Here is an 18203-nt window from a genome sequence, read left to right on the forward strand (position 1 = left end):
GATCCCAGAGACTTAACCCCAAAATTCTAGAGCATGCTGAGCAAAGTGTATTTGCAAAAGGGTGATTTGGCTTTTACCTAAAATGCATGTGTCATCAGATAATAGTTGTTAGAGGAAGAATGTGACCGAAGAATCAGAAGTCCTAGGTTTTCTTCCTACCCCTAATCCCATCACAAATCACATACCCCTTTGAAACCTCTGTCTCCTCATTTGTAAAATGGACAGGATGACGTCTGATCTGTCAAGGTAGGTGTGAGGATCAAATAAGAGAACAGTGAAAAGGCCTCATAAAAGTGTACTAAAGCACAGTGAAAATAAAGTACTGTTACCAACGACAAAGGGACAATGATATTAAAAGTTGACAAATTTCTAAATTATTTAAATAAAACCAGTAAGCCACTCAATTCCAATTTTAATACAAGTCTATTATTCCTACTTAAAGTAAAAAGAAAAAGCCATTCCAAGTACTTTAGATCAGTTATTCAATACTATCCCAAGAATTAGCACTTCCTCTTTTAATATCATTTGAAATGTTTCATCATTCACCTCATTTGTATCTTTCAGTGGATAAAAGAATGACAATTTATGTTTTCCTGAGTGAAACTCTTAGCAAACACACACACATAAACACACACACAGACATACATGCATGTAAGCACAAAGGGAATACATAAAACCACTGATTTTTTCCTCAACTCTGCACCAAGTAACATAAACAGAATCTTTATTATTATTAATTTTTAATCACTAGAGTAATGAAATTTTAAATTTTCACAAAGCTAATGTGAGAATATATTGAATAAAAGATAAATATCTTCACTTGTAAGTTACACTTCACTCAACTGTTCTCACTAACTATAAACCAGATGCTAACACTATGATTTTAAACCTATGCTGTCGAACATGGTAGCCACTAAACATATACAGCAACTGGGCACCTGAAATGCAACTAATGAAGACTGAGATGTATCATAAATGTAAAATATACACCAGATTTCGAAGATTCAATATGAAAAAAAAAGTAAAATCGCTCAGTGATTTTTAAAATATTGATTAATGTTAGGATGATAGTATTTTGGATATTCTGGGTTAAGTAAAATACATTAAAATAAATTTTACCTGTTTCTTTTTCCTTTTTTTAATGTGGCTATTAGAAAATTTTAAATTATATAATGTGGCTCACATATATGAGAAAAGGATGATCCATTTCTATTGAGCTGCTCTAGAAGAATACTAAAATAAACAGTGTACATTATATAAAAACTTCAATTGCTAAAATTTATCCATAATAGCCCTCTCCTCCACATATGAAAATGGGGCTTGGTCTTCATACCTGTAACCACAGATGAAGCCTGCCCAGACCCCCAAGGGGTCACCCAACCCAGATGAGGTACCAGAGGGAGGCCATCAGCCAGGGGAGAGCAAGGACCCCCACTCCCATCCCCATCCCAGGGCAGCCTCAGGACTTACTGTAGAGAAGTCATTCCTTTTAACCATTCCTGTAGAGTAAAATAACCCATATTTTGTGCATCCAATTTCCAAGCTAGGACAAGCATAACTACCTGTTTAAAACAAAACAAAGCAGAAAGACCAATCAAATCAGGAGAATAGATCTCAGCAATTAAATACATTAACATCACACCAAATGTTCACAGTAGTTTAGTCACTGAAATATGAACAGGGTAACTTGAAAATGAGTTTTAATTTGGCAAACATCTAGAAGTTTGATAATTCAGTCTGCTGATAACGGTTTGGATACACGTGACTTCTGTTGATGCCTGATGGTGAAAGTATAAAGGGATTAACCTCTCCAAAGGCTGGCTCTGCAGTATCAAAACTGGAACCAGCAGTTCCACTTATGGAAGTTATCTCATAGATACACCTACACATGTACACAAAGCTGAACAGGCATCAAGACTTCCTACAGGACCATTTGTAGTAGTAAAAGACTGAGAACCACCAAATACCTGCTAGTAAGGGACGACTTAATACACCTTTGCTAAACACATTCTATACAAAGGAAAACCATGTCACTATTGAGACAAATGAAGTGGAGCCATCAACACAAATATGGAACAGTTTCCAAGACTTGAGTGAAAATGAAGAGAGACGCGCAGAACAGAGTGTTAAAACCCAACAGGTAGGTGGTGGGACAGACAGTGGACATATCTGTAAATTCAACTCTAAAGGGGGGAAGATGATTTTAATGTAGCCCAACATTCCCTGGTGGCTCAGACGGTAAAGCATCTGCCTGCAACGCGGGAGACCTGGGTTCGACTCCTGGGTCACGAAGATCCCCTGGCGAAGGAAATGGCAATCCACTCCAGCACTCTTGCCTGGAAAATCCCATGGACGGAGGAGCCTGATAGGCTACAGTCCATGGGGTCACAAAGAGTCGGACACGACTGAGCGACTTCCCTTTCACTTTCTTTCACTTTCCCAACATTCCACTTCTATGGCGCTGTGCCTGCAACAAGCACAGGCTGAACAGATTGCCACTCAGTCACTTCTCAGTGGGCACCATCCTTGCCTTTAGTGGGTCTTCTGAAACTCTGCTGATGTGAGCAACTGTGACAACTGGTTTGTGGCACTGCTCATCACTTTTTCACTTAGATGTTTTAGAAAAAAGGGTGGCACCAAGATAGTTATGGAGAGTTTAATAAATACCTGAAGGTATAAAAGACAAAATTACATTTTGAAGATGCCTCCAGCTGCAAGCTCTTTGGGGTTCTTACACAAGGACAGAGCTGAGGCCTTCTAGATTAGGGAGAGAGGAGGAAGCCCTCCCACCTCATCTACCTCAAGACCCAAGGCAAGATGAGGAGTAACTTAAAAACAAAGCATGCCATTCCTGGAGAGGTGACGAAGCAGGATGGGGCCTTCCTAGGACCAGCCTGCCACTCTGCAAGGCTGGCAATCTCTGGATAGTCACTCATACAGAAGGAACTCGAGTTCTCAACTGGAGAGCACACATACCCTGAACGGCTATATGTCTATTTGTTGTAATAAAAAAAAAGGGCAATGGGAAGAAAATACATGTTCCTATAATACAGTTGGCTGGGGACAAGCAAACGTGGCATTTGGCAGGTAATCTCATTTCTTTACACCAGAAGAACTGCCCCACACCATTAAACTACAATCTGGGTCAGACGGTGCCCAACTGGGTCAGATGATGGTGATAATGAGAGGAAATCAGGGTGATATAACATAAAAAAATGAGGCAAGCAAAGACATGGAAGCAACCTAAATGTCCACAAACAAGGGAATGGACAAAGAAGACGTGGTACATATACACTTTCTAATTCAAACCTGATATGTTCTCAAACAGTATCTATACTCAATCTTCTATTAGAAAGATTAATTAATTAATTAATTAATTCTGCATAAACACTTGTTAAGTTAAAAAAAAAAACAAAACAGTTATGACAAAGGAACACACACACACAGTATGCATGTAATGAGGTCAAACAGCCAAAGCAGTTGTCACAATGGGAATTTCTTTACACAAAACAGACCTCTCCCTAGGACAGCCAAGAAGAAGCTAACTAAAGAACTTCATCGTTACCTTAGTAAATGAAAGCTGACCTGAATTTTACAAGCCTGCTTAAATTTCATAAGCTATAAATATCAGGCAAGGGGAGGATTTTAAATACTTAGAAGTGCTCACTTATCAATATAGATAAGCCTTTAAAAAAAACTATTTCAGTGTTTGTTTTTCAAACAATTTCTAAAACTGGGATGCATCCATACCTGATGGCTTATCAGATTTACTTAACATTTTTCCCTTTAAGTGATGAATAAAATAATAAAATTTCTATTAGTGGCATCTTAAATTGAAATACAATAATAAATACTTTGGAATAATAGTCTGAATTGGGTCTTTTAGTCTTCTATGTGATTCAACATTTCAAGATTATTTATATTCCTACAGAAATGGAGAACCAAAGACTCATCATTACCAAAAAAGATAATAATAGCAACTATTTTTTTATTGAGTTCTGGTATTTGGGGGCTTCCCAGGTGGCGCCATTGGTAAAAGAATCCACCTGCTAACGCAGGAGATCAGGGTTTGATCCCTGGGTTGGGAAGATCCTCTAGAGTAGGAAATGGCAACCCACTCCAGTATTCTTGTCTGGAAAATTCCATGGACACAGGAGCCTGGCGGGCTACAGTCCAATGGGGCCACAAAAAGTCGGACACGATTAAGCGACTGACACACACACTCACTGGTATCTGGGGGTGAGGAACTTTAAAGAGCTGGGCCTTGCTAGTTTTTTGCTTAGAAACAGCTGCAGCACTCCTCCCACCCAATAGGCCTTTCTCCCCTGAGAGCAGATGCCCACTTAATCCCTCTGACACCTGCGGCCTGACACCTCCCAATCTCCCCACCATCAGGCCCTGCTGCCCACCCCCCAGATACATGCTGACTGCCGTTCCCTGGGTAGAAACTTGGGACTCCTCTGAGCCAGCTCACTCTCGCCCCTCTTATACTACCCTCCAGAAAACACTTGTCAACCTTAGCTCATTCCCTGTCAGAAAACTTCCTTCTTGAAGTCAGTGAAATGTTCTTTTCTGTCTACGTTCTTTTCTGGCTATGGACCAGATTAAGCACAACACTACTGACCCAGCTGTCCCCAAACCTTTGCACCAATCTGAATAATGTATCAAGACATCTGAACTAGAAAGATGGCTTAAAACTCAACATTCATGGTATCCAGTCCCATCACTCCATGACAAACAGATGAGGGAAAAGATGACAGATTTTACTTCCTTAGGCTCCAAAATCACTGTGGACAGTGACTGCAGCCATGAAACTAAGACGCTTGCTCACAGGACGGAAAGCTATGACGAACCTAGACAGCATATTAAAAAGCAGATATCACTTTGCTAACAAAGTTCTGAACAGACAAAGCTATGGTTTTTCCAGTAGTCATGTACAGATGTGAGTTGGACCATAAAGAAGGCTGAGCACCAAAGAATTGATGCCTTTGAATTGTGGTGCTGGAGAAGACTCTTGAGAGTCCCTTGAACTACAAGATCAAACCAATCAATCCTAAAGGAAATCAACCCTGAATATTCATTGGAAGGACTGAAGCTCCAAAACTTTGGCCACCTAATGCAGAGCCCACTCACTGGAAAAGACCCTGATGCTAGGAAAAACTGACAGCAAAAGGAGAAGAGGGCAGCAGAGGATGTGATGGTTAGACAGCATCATCAACCTGACAGACACAAATCTGAGCAAACTCCAGGCGATAGTGAAGGACAGGGAAGCCTGGCATGCTGCAGTCCATGGTGTCGCAAAGAGCTGGACATGACTTAGCAACTGAACAACAACTTGAACTAGATCACATTCAAATTAAAAATACAAGGCAAAAATCAGTCCAAAGGCTCTTTAGAAAATTTAAAGTGTTACTGGGAGGAAGCGGGGAAGATGTAAGGCATAGAAATGGTAACAAAAAATGTTTAATAAAATTTCTTTGTGAAATCTCCAGGAGCATGACCTATCAGCATGGGCACCAGGTTATCTCACCAATACTCTGATGAAAGGGATGATCCCTTGGGAGCTCTACCAGCGTATAAATTCATTGAGGATGTAAGAAGTATTTGTTAAACTGGGGGCTGTAATATTAAACTGTACAGCTAATGAGCCAGGGCATTTATATACTTTTTCATTTTACAGTAAGACAGATGTGGGAATAGGAAAAATATTCAATAATAACATGATGATAAGAATTAGGCAAAAATAATTAAGCATGTAAAAAACTTTTAATTGAATTTTTTAAGGGAAATACTTAGGGCTTTTACACTAAAAATCAATCACTGTCCAAGCTAAATTCAACTGGAAGTGAAAGCTGTGAAAAATCCTTGATAATTACAACCTATTCAAAACTCTTATAAATAATTAATTATTCAAAGTCCTGGACAAACTCTACATTAGGCTGGAACAACCTCAGAGGAGGACAGACACAGTGCCACCAGTCCCCAGTTATCTGTCATCGGAGGTCCACACGCGCACTCCACTTTTTAAACGTCTAGTTCAGTTACTTGATCAGTGAAATTAAGAAATTAAATGAGAAAAAAAATGACTAACTGTAGTTATACCATATCAACTGCAAAAAAAGTTCTGCTTTACAAACCAATTCAGAATGGTACTTATTTCTTAGATTGCCTCATAAAAACTAACATATCCTTACTTCTTCACTGTTGCATTATTTGTTGAGAGACAAAATCAGATCAACTGATTTGCCCAAATTAGTAAGTTAGACTTACATTTTCTGGCTCGACACCAATGTCTTCACAGAATTTCTCCATGCCCTCAGGACCTACAACATCATCAGTACCTGTGATGAAATGCAATTTATATAAAGTAAATCTAACCATGTACAGATACTATTACTACTACTGTAGCATTATACTGTTAAAATACTTATTATTAAGATCAAATAACACCTAAAGACCATAAACTCTTTCTGAAGGAAGAAATTACCAAGTGTAAGTTGAAAAATATTCTAGAATTTAAGTTCTATCTTTAAAGGATTCTGCTTTGCACAATCATTTACATCAATTTATGGCCAAGTCCTTCAACCTACAAATAGATGTACATATAATTGATATCTAAAGATAAGGTTATAGGTATTCAATTTCTATTCTTTAAAGTAGCTTATAAATCTCTATTCTTATTTTGATAATAATTTCAACACATAAAATAAATTTTGGAAACACAGTAAAAAACCACCTAATATTCTTTATAAAATTAACTGGGAAGTAATATAATTGTCTCTTTTACACAGAAAAAAAAAAATCAAGCAGTCTTTTTGTTCTACACAAGGCAATAGCCCTTTTTTCACACTCCATGTTAGCTCTCTCTCTTCCTGAAAGAAATGTCCACACATCCCAGCTCTATTGCATCCCCACTCATTCTTCAACCACAGCAACTGTTTTCTGTTCCTCTCCCTCCATGGAAACTCCCCTTGCCAAGGCCACCCATCAGCTCTAATTACCACATCCAATAGACACAGTCCGTCTCTGTTTTATGTGGCTTCCCTGGAGTAGCTGGGATTATCCTTCCATAGTGTCTCAACCTGGGTCACCACCTGAAACAGAAGGCCTCATCCCACAGCACCCTTCTCCTACATTCTCAAGAGTCAATCAGTGATCCAGTGTGCTGCCAATTTTACTTTCCAAATATTTCTTAACTGCTGACTTATCATGCAGACGTCACTCTCTCACTTAGATGACCACAGCAGTACCCTCGGGGTCTCCCTATTTCCAGAGCCTCACCCCGCTCTGACTCACCCTGCACACAGCCACCTGGAGGGTCCACCTCAAACATAAACTCCATTCTAGCTTAAAATCCTTTGATTTTAAACTCCCTGCTATCTATGGATGAAGGCCAAAGTCTCTGGCATATCAAATAAGGTTATGATCTATAGCCACCCTTCCTCTTCAGCCTCGTAACTTTCCACCTTCAAATCAAATTTCCCAGAAATAAAAGAATCAAATAAATATTGCTGAATGAATAAAAATTAGGATCCAGAAATACCGACCCACGGTTTGCTCCGCACACACACCCTGACATGTGGCACTACTGCATGGTACTACACGGGGTACTACTCGTGGGGCCTCAGTCCATCTCCCTCTCCCCTCTTCTCATGTGAGCTCCTTCCATCTTGAAGATGGGAACCATACAGGCAGTCTTCCCAACTTCCCCACCCCCGTCAATGGAGGCCAGGCCAGGCAGTCCCCATGCAATGCTAGGAATGCTGTACCCACATTTGCATCAAGTCCCAGCTCATTTACCTTCCCTTCTAAATTCCAACAGAGTAAGAGCTATTTATTCTTCTTATAATCTCAACCTACTACCCTGGCATGAAGTAGTTGCTCCATAAATTTTATTGAATGAATGGATGGATATCAGAATACAAAAATCACTCTACAATCTTCCATAGCCTTCAGATGTACCAAGCTGCCAAGATCAGCAGAATCCATCTAAATGCCTTTGTTATTCAAATATTATCAACTGGGCACATCCTGGAGCTATCACTGTAGAAGTAGCTGATGAGGAATAATACATGGTCCCTGCCCACCAAGATTGGAAATAAAGCACAAGAGTAATTTCAATACAAAGTAATAACTAGATCACAAAGTATAAGGTGGTTGGTCTCAACAAAGCGTGACAATTAAATCCACCTTGCATGCTTATCGGTCAGTCCTGTGTCACTTTTCTCTCTTCTAGTCCTTGGCTTCTCTTAAAATCCAAACTCAGGCTCTTCCACATAATCTAGCCAGAGCAAATACTTTTTCTGCCTGCTTTATTTTCCTTTTAATCACAAATGTGTTATTTTATCACAAATAATTTCGTTTCACATAATTCAAATCTGTTACCTTTTTTGGGACTTTTTTTTTTTTTCTCCTTTTGTTTTACATGTTTTTCAATGTATCCTTAATTTTGTCTTATTACAGGAAAATCAAATAAGACTTTACTTAATTTTTAATTTAGTTTTTTGGGCAACATTAATACATACAATGATATGAAATTTCAATTAAAAGTAAAACTGAAAATAAAAGTGCTAAAAAAGCAAAAGTTTTCCTTCTAACCTTTCCCTACACCCCAGAAGAATTTCTTTAAAAATCCTTCCTCAAATGAGCTATTTTATAGAATTTTAGCCACAGTAAATATATACATATTTATTTCTATAAGTTTTTCAGGCATTTCTCTTTGGCCTCCAGGTGCCCAACAATCATTTCATCTTCAATGAATGATTTTTTTTGCCTCCTCCTTCCCTGTATTTATGCCCCTTCTTTCTCTTATCTAACAAGATTAGCTAATAATCTCCCAAAACAATGGCAAATAAGAAAGAGTGAGAATGGGCACCCTCTCCTCAGTCTTGACTCAAGTGGGAGTACAGCTGGCATTTTACCATTTGGGTCTGTGTGTGCACATGGGCTTCCCAGGTGTCCCAGTGGTAAAGAATCTGCCTGCCAAGGCAGAAGACCCGGCTTCAATCCCTGGCTTGGGAAGACCCCCTGGAGGAAATGGCAACTCACTCCAGTATCTTTGCCTGGAAAATCCCATGAACAGAGGAGCCTGGTGGGCAACAGTCCATGAGGTCACAAAGAGTCAGACACAACTGAGTGACTATACCACGTATATATGCATGTGTGTGCATATACCTACATGTGCACACTCATGTATATTATACAAATGATACATGAATACATTCATATGGTGAAACGTTCAAACAGAGAAGTCCAAGTGAAGTAAAGAGAAAGCTTGCCTTCCTCTTCTCCTTACCAGGCAGGCATGTATACTCTTGGGCCACTTTGCTACGTATTTGTGTATGTGCAAATATATAGTGAGATGTGGTTCTGAACTTGTTTATCTACACACATGGTTCAGACCGTATCCTGCTTTATTTTACCATCTGGTAATATTCCTGTGTAAACACCCAGCTGATATTCTGTACACTACTCCACTGTAGGTCACTGTGTGTGTGAATTCCATGTTTCGTAGTCCCTACCCTCATTCCACTACCGTTAAGTATTTGAGCTATGAGATTAAAGAGCAATGATATCCGATGGAAGTATCCATCTATTTCTAGCCTGCTAAGAGGTTCTGTTTGTAGGAACAGATGAGTTTTTAGTATCTACTGACAGGACTCACTGGAAGGTGGTTACACAAAGCTGAGGGGAAAAAAGGCACTTCACAATCTTAAAAAATTTTTGTCTTTGGTTTCTATACTTTGTGATCTAAAAAAAAAACCTCTTTCTCTGCTACCTATTCCTGAGCCTGGCAAGCCACCTGCCCTTCCCCTGCCTGGGCACAGGGCCTGGGGGTCTCCCAGCTGGCTGTCCCACTCATACCCTCTCCAACCCCACCTCCCCTCCCTGTCAATGCTCATCACAGTGATGGCGCTTCTCCATTTGTCTGTTTACCACACAACAAAATGAGCTCAAGCACAGCACTTCGACCATCCACACGCACTCCATAGCCTGGCATGCAGCAGGCCCTCAAAGGTTTGCTGAGGTACCCTGGGCAGTGGTGACATTAAGTTTCCTATGCTTTTTTCTTTTTTTTCACATTTTATGCAATGCCATATGCATCTGTGTATTTTATAAAAAACAAGGTTTTAACAGCATGGTTTGCAATGGCATGACTCATATTACTTTAATATTTTATCCTAAAAAAATTAAAACAGAGCTTATCAGTCAACATTACTTAAAGGCTACCCATAATCCTGTTATCTCCAATAACTTTTCCTTTTTTCTCATTATCATTCCCATGCACACATTTAGATCTATTTGTAATCACACTGTTCATTGGGCTTATGGGTGTACTGACACTATCATTTATCTGTAGAATTGAGCAATCTTAATCTAACAAAAGGGCTTCCCAGGTGGCTCAGCGGTAAAGAATCCTCCTGCAATGCAGGAGACACAGGTTCAGTCCCTGGGTTGGGAAGATCCCCTGGAGAAGGAAATGGCAACACATTCCAGTATTCTTGCCTGGGAAATCCCATGGACAGAGAAGCCTGGCGGGGAATAGTTCATGGGATCACAAAAGAATCAGACATGACTTAGCGAATAAACAACAATCTAACAAACAGGCCACTCGCTAACACAAAGTAGATTAAAAGTAGGTTTGAGGGAGATGGTTTAAAAGCTATGGAATGCCGCAGTGATATGATACTAGAGGTCATTTAGAAGGTAGATATACTGACAATAATCTAGAAAACAGCAGTCCTCCCACTTTCACTGCTATTTTAAGTAGGGGCTCCTACCTAAATATATTTAACCTTTCCATAATCGCACCACGCTGCATCACTGGGACGAAAGGGGCCGCTCTGTCTCCTTCACCCACAGCCCACTGCTCCTGACCCCCAGCCCCACTCTGCTAAACCAAAACACAGCTCTGCTACAGGACCTAATTCAAAGTAGAGATGAAGAGCCTACAATCAGGACTTGCAGAACTTTTACAACTCACATGTGTGAGCTTCAGTGTGACTTAAATGTTGGCACTTGGGTACCTGCTCTCACCTCTTATTCTTAGATATATTTCAGAGGGTGAAAGCTATTAGATAAATTATTTATGTATAGCTGGTTATTTTAATGAAAAAGAAATGAGATTCCAGCTTCAGACAGAGGTCTAAACAAGACACTCCCCCAATCTTGCCCTCAGCAACACTTTCTAAAGTCAGAGGACTAGAGTACCACAGCACCAAAGTGAGTAAACCTATAACCACAGAGAACAGGACAAGAGCCCCAGTTGAGGGAGTTTCATTTATCAAATCTCTGAGAATCAGAAACTGAGTTGACAGGAATTTTAAAAGCCAAGAGGCTGTATCCTAAGAGGTGCAAAGGAGGGCTAGGCTCAGGCTACGGGAGGGCAGAGGGCAGAGGTCAGGGCAAGAGGTGGAGCTGAGAGCTCTGGGAAGAACGAAGGTCCATCTGTGTCATGGGACTGCACGGCCAAGGTCCCCTACCGCCCTCCACTCCACTCTGTTCAGTGTAGGGGTCAACCCACAGCAGGTGGCTATCTCCCAGGGACACAATCATCCCACAGGGGAGGGCCCTCATCCAGGCACTGGGGCCCGCACCTCACTCTCTGTTCCCAGACTGGCCCAGAGCACAGCCTGTCAACCTTCCTGGGGCCCCTCACCATGTGCTTTTCCTGAACAATACTGATCTACAGTTTTTATTCATGTGGTTGGGATATTACAAAATGAAAGCAGGTACCAGGTGGAGATTTAGTTATTCCCAATTTCAAGCCATTTTTCCTGATGAGATACAAAAGAAAAGGGAGGGGGGTATAAAAATAGGGAGCCATACCACAGAAACTTCTTGCAGTAATGAACCCCACAACGAATCACCTGGCAGGGGTCTCAAGGAACCTAAAGAATGCAGCTTAATCTTTATCCCAAATGTCACCTTTTTGAACCAGAGAAGAGCAATCAAGAAGGAAAAACTGTACTGTTTCCTTTTAAAGGAAAACAGAAGTGTGGCTTTTACTATGGAAAAATTTATATTTGCTTATAAAGGACATAACAGTATCAAAATGGCTGTGCGATGGTGGTGGGATTAAGTGTACTTTTTCTGTTTAAACTTTCCTTCTTATAATACATGTCATAAAAATAAATGTGAACCAATATAAGAAAGCAAGAGATTTTCGTAATCAAAGTGACAGGAACACGAGAAAATGCTCCATCACTCAGACCCAAGTACTGAACACCTGGAAACGTGCCGACTACTTTGACTAGGAACAAAGTGTCTTCAAGAGAGTCATGCTTTCAAGATGTAAACATGAAAAACAGATAAATTCTAATACCATGTGTGTTTACACAATGTGTCCATCCCTGCAAATAAAACCCAGCTCAAATTAGTTCAAGTGATGAAAGAGAATTCACTAGAAAGACACTGGGGTAGCTCACAAAAATCCAAAAGACTACAGGAAATCAGGGTCACATCCTTTCAAGTCTACCACAAGAAGAGAAAGACGCTCTTCTTCCAGTTTCAATCGGAAAACCCCAGGACATTTTCTCTGATGGTCCTGATCTGGGTTACCTGCCAGCCCCAGGAACAATCTTTGTGGCCAAAGAGGGCAAGACTTTTATCAGAAAAACGTGGGGTAGGAGGAAAACACTGGCCTCAGGAAGAATTCTCATTCTGATACCCAAGAAAAGGACATCAAAACCAGTTATGAGCAATGTCCTTCCTGTAAGAGTACAAAGAAGGTTATTAAGCTAATTAATCTAAGAGATGTACCATTTGCTTGTCAAACGGAAAAGCGGAGAAAAACACTCCAGGCAAAGGGACCACTGTGAGTTAGCTGTCTTTTCTCCCGCAGGTAGTAGGGGTTTTTAAGTGGGGTTAAGGGTGTAACGGATCGTTAGGGAATGACATGTGTGATCTGCTCATTTTTTTTTTTCTTCAAATTATAGACAACAGGCAACACATAGACCCTGATTGGGAGTAGAGACATATTGAGTAAATCGGTTTGAAGGTCATTGAACTGTCAAGTGGATATGTTATGATAGAAATCTGATGCGGAAGAGGAACGGTAAAATAGCCTTCAGTTCAAACTTGCCTGAAAGTTTTTTTTTTCCCCTTTTTTACACCATACACAGCCAAAAAAACAAACAAACCTTTTATTTCAATATTATTCAACCAGTTATAATAAACTGCAAAAATGGGATTGTTTTTAAGATATTTTAAATGACAAAACCAACCCTGTCTGCCAAATGATCTTTCAAAATAGAGACACGATGTAAGAAATCCCACTGCACCGCATAAAGGTTCAAAGCAACAAAGCCTATTTTAACTTGGATGCATGAACCATGCAGCCACCCCTTACCAGCATTTTCAACAGGTTTCCTAGCAATCCAGAGTACTTCTCCCAAGTACACTTCATCTTTTCAGTTCCCTTCTAGTGTTCTGAATTCTTTGGCTTAGCTGCTGGCTATAAATAGAACCTTTGGTGATTTGTTTCAACTGTGCTCCCTCTCGAAAACAGGAAGACACACATACACACACACACCAAATCCGAAAAGTACTCATTTTTCAATTCTTTAGTTTCCTCTAAAGTACTCTGTATTTTTATGAGGCTCAGCCTTAGGTGATATGATTACCTACCTGCATATTCATAGAACCATTCTAAGCACCTCTTACTTGAAAAGGCTTCTTCTTCAGTCTTTATTCTAGTTGAATCATATTTTCTATACATGCTAGAAATTGAGAAAGGAGTTTTAGAAGTTATTTTAAGATACTGAGTTTTTTAAGTAACAGTTTTTATTTTTTTACCCAATAGATACCTAGTTAATAGGTATTTCACATACATTTAGAATATTCCACTTCTTGCATCTGGAAGCTTCACCTTTATAGTTTTAAACACAGTCATACCTAGTATAGAATTAAATGGTAAGCTCTTAATATACGTTTTTCTCTGATGAACAAATAGCTAGTAAAAACTGAACAGAACAAGTATCTGATATACACCTTTCTACCTCTCCAGCCAGAACCAACTATAGAACAATAGTGAGATGTAGCAAGAAATGTCACTGGTGTTTTCTTCAACTGAAGACCCTAGAATTCAATCGTGTTCCTGAATTAAGTTCTCCTGATGCCCATGTCATCTGAGTCAGGCTGGGCACAGGGCACGGTCTAAGGAAGAACCTGGCAATAGGAGAGACCTCCAAGGAACTTGTTAAGCAAATGAAAAGAAACATCAAATTATGAACAAGCCTCCAGGGGAAAAAAAACCTCAGGAAAAAGAAATACAGAGAAATCCTGGCTCCTGCCCTTCTCCTGGCGTGTCCCATGTGGAACCAGTGCGTAAGCTGGAGAACTGAGTCAGCAAGCACAGGGCCTCCTCCTGCACTGCTGTGACCCTCGTCAGGAATTCCTTATCTCATGATGACATGGGGCTGAGGAACAAGACATTCCCTACTTGGGGAGGGGAAAAGAAGCAGTATCATTACAAATAGTGATTTCAACAGAAAAGTTATAAGTTTTATCCCTTATTTATAATGAACATTTATGAATACAGCTTTTATTTACATAACATATAGTATTACACAGAATTCTTTTGAAGTGAGCATTTATTCATGATCGAGACTTTCACCAGGATATCTGTATATACTGCTAATTAGAGATTCTGGGTTTTCATACCAAAAAATCCCCCAAATATGTTATAGGGTATTAAGATACTGAAACCACAAACCACTAGTTTTGTATTTCCTCTATAAAAAGCAGCCATACCACCTGGAAACAAAGGTGGATACCGGCCAGGGGTTCAAAAAGATTTGCTCTAGTCCTGGGTTTGGACATTTCTATCTCAGCTCAAAGTCTGTAACTGGTCAATTAACTGGAGATCTATATAAGACTGTAATGTCTGAATTACTTGATAATATTCTACCTAAAAAAGGACACTGGAACAACACTCAGAAAAAAATAAATAATACATGTTACTACATGGAAGAATCTCAAAAAAACTATGCTAAGTTTAAAAAAAGAAAAAAGGGGCATTTCACACAAAGGTTCATTTATGTGAAATGTTCAGAAAAGGCAAATATGAAGACACAGAAAGTGAATTTGTGGTTCCCTGGGGCTGGGAATAAGGACAGACTGACTGTAAGTGGGCATCAAGGATCTAACTGGGGTGAGAGAAATCTTCTAAAACTGGTTTTAGTGATGGTTGCAAAATTCTAACTTAAATTAGTAAAATTACTAAGTTGTACACTTAAAACTGTACACATTGTGGTATGTAAATAAAGTTTTTCCAAAAAAGACCAAGAATGAAACTCAACTAAATCATCCAGCTATAGAATTAGCTCCCCATGCCCTGGGTGACCAATGAAATGCTATCAATGAGAGTACTTCATACCTTTCTGCAACTCAACTACCAGTTTTTTTGTGTGTATTAAAACACTGTATTTTAAGGAAACATAATTCTAGTTTTAAAAATAATAAGTGAGAAGAGGGGCATTATTTTATATTTTTGCAAATGCTTTAAAAATATGGCTTTATATTAGACTGTTCAGTTCTCATTATCTGTTTCTACATTCAGACTGTTGAGATATACTGTTCTGGTTGAATTAGTGAAGAAAATTCAGCCTTGTACAGACTTGAAACTGGCTTTATTACGCTAAAAGAATTTAGACAGTGAAAAAATAGTAAGTGCTACATACAGCCATGCTATGTGATAACTAGAATTTAACAATTCCTTGATAATCATATCTGTACCACCAAATGGTCAAGGAGCTTGGCTTCATAAAGCTGAATCACTGGTCAAAACGGTGTTGTTGATTACTGATTATCTTCTAAATCACGGCTACAGTTTTCTCAGATAATACTTTCCACTCATTTGAGATAGGAACAGTGACACGATTTTCATGTTCTCAGAGTCCATCTCTCTAATCCTCTAAGAGTTGTAGTATATGAAACATCACAGCAAGAAAGAAGCAGAAAGATCTCATCTGATCCCTCTGATTATCAATATGGCAATTCAGGCCACATCAGTGAAGTGAAATGACCTACACAGCCAGATGGAGGAAGATAGGAAAAGGCAGAAAAGATTAAAACTATGATGTTTGTTCATTGTTTAAAAAAGAGAGAGAGAACAAAACTGGCCATTAAAATCTGGCTGAAAGAGTAAAAATGTCTAAAATAAGCAAACCTAACGGACCTTGGGAGTTACCAAAATTAGCAGGTCACTTGTCTGAAAGAGAAGTGGTTTCAACAGTCTTATTTTTCATGGTTCCTAACAAATCCTCACTCTTCAGAGAAGGAACGTCAGCTCAGCTAATATTCCAGGCAGGCTCAGAGCACTGGGGACAGGCAGCTCCCTTCAGCCACATCGCCCAGGTCCTTGCAAAAGCAGCTATGGGAATCCTGCTCCTGTTGCAGGTAGGGAAACCCTCTTAAAGAACAGATACATACCTATCCTGAGGTCCTCAACGGGCACAGACAGCAAGCCCTTAAAAGGAAAGAAAGAAACTCTACACCAGTTTTGGTGATCAATGGACTAAGATAAAACTTGAAATTTCTAAGAACCCAGATTACCTAATTCGTTTTTATTTCATGAACCCACACATTAAGTATCACAGAATAATTACACTTGGAAAGTTTGCCTGGCAGAACCAAAACAACATTCCAGTTGGCGCTCGTGTACTTGGAAGGCCCACATTGGGCTCATGGACCAGTGTGCCCCTTTGGCATGCATGCCATCAACGTGGATCCACCGTCTCTGCAACGTACCTATCGTGTCTACTTTTCTTGGCAGATAGATCATCTCCAGAAGCAGGTCTCCTCTTTTTCCTCGGCGGCATCACTTTACTAAAGCAGTCTGAAGAACTGCAAGACCGCAGACTTCCTACAAGACACAGTGAAGAACACAAAAGTAAGGACTGCCACGTCAAAACCCTTCTGAAGAACACCACCACTGAATGAAAAGCTTCCACGGTTTATGCTACAAAGGGTTTATATGTTACCTGTAAATGCTACAAGGTGAAACTATGGTTTTTAGTTCCTCTTTGAGAAAATGTTACACATACAATTTGGATTTTGGGCAAAAGCCTGACATGATCTTCAGCAAAACTTCCCTAGAACTTTTTAGCTTGTTTCGCCATTTGAAGAAGATTCTGGTCTTATGGTCAGAGTTTTCTGAGACATAACTTCAATTTGGTAAAAGATATTAAAAATGTAACACTATCACAGAACACCTGTTGAGACCTTACCGTGCACCAGGCCCTGCTCTTAACACTTACATGTGTGAACTCACTTAACTTCATGACAAGTTTATGAAAACAGAGTAATAATGCCTACGTAGATAAGAAAATGGAGGCAGAAAGAGGTCAGGTAAGTGGCAAAACTGGAATTCAAACCCAGACAGTCTCACTTCAGATTGTTTTAAATCACTGTAAATTAAAAGACAATTACAACCCTATCTTGGCCCAAGTACTAGCAGAGATATTACGTCATTGGTTCCCACAATAACCCTGCATGACACACAGGGCACGCACTGACAGATGGGAAAAGCTAAGGATCAGGCATTCAAGAGACGTCCCAAGGTCTTGGAAATGCTAAGTGGTGAGCTCTGGATGGTATCCTGCTCATCCGCTAGGGCCTTGGAGAGAGGCCTGGCCCTCAGAGAGCAGGCACTAGGGGCCGAGTGCTCTGCACTCTGGGCATGACCTCCAGCTCCTCACCTGGTCATGTTGGCTTGGGCAGCCAATGACCTATCCTGGGTCTCTGGTTCACCATCTAAAAATGAGACCTTCTTAGCAGTGTTCTGAGGTAACTCTTTCTCAGGAGTTTTCTGAGGGAAAAACATCCACTCAGCAAGGGCTCAGGTGCCAAGCATCACATGTAGACAGATGTTGCGAACTGAGTTTCACAAGAAAGGTATGTGCTCAGGCCAGTGCTCCATGTTTACCTGATCCTTACTACCACCCTATGATGGAGGGCATCCTTGGCATCCCCATTCCTATAAATAAGGAAACTCAGGCAGAGAGATGAAGCAGTGGCTGGAAAGCAGCAGCAGGTGGGATCAAGGATGGAACCCAGGCAGCCCAGGAGTGAGGCCCTGGCTCCCTGCCACCACTCACTGTCACTCCCACATGGCCACAGCAGCAGAGGCTGAGAAGCAGGGGACTGAGGCCAGAGCCTGGGCAAAGTGAAAGTAGCTCAGTCGCGTCCGACTCTTTGCA

At 40.2% G+C, this 18203-nt stretch overlaps 1 protein-coding gene across 9 annotated transcripts in view; it reads right to left on the bottom strand.

Annotated features, from left to right (window-relative positions):
- The window catches only part of DCUN1D4 (defective in cullin neddylation 1 domain containing 4), an 81609-nt gene that overhangs the window by 22920 nt on the left and 40486 nt on the right, over positions 1-18203 (bottom strand). For all 9 annotated transcript variants that reach the window (XR_015165428.1, XR_015165427.1, XM_086405814.1 and 6 more), the window contains 4 exons: positions 16753-16867; positions 13630-13721; positions 6271-6341; positions 1471-1562 (listed from right to left, as the gene is read on the bottom strand). Coding sequence is in view for 7 of the 9 variants with exons in the window: in XM_086405814.1 (XP_086261940.1) it covers positions 1471-1562; positions 6271-6341; positions 13630-13721; positions 16753-16867 (370 nt within the window). In the remaining 2 variants the exon portion in view is untranslated. The remainder of the gene's footprint in view (positions 1-1470; positions 1563-6270; positions 6342-13629; positions 13722-16752; positions 16868-18203) is intronic.

Source organism: Bos grunniens, chromosome 6, assembly GCF_055505025.1.
Source record: "Bos grunniens cultivar Pamir isolate PY7600 chromosome 6, Bosgru_T2T1.0, whole genome shotgun sequence".
In the NCBI taxonomy this organism is placed as follows: Eukaryota; Metazoa; Chordata; class Mammalia; order Artiodactyla; family Bovidae; genus Bos; species Bos grunniens.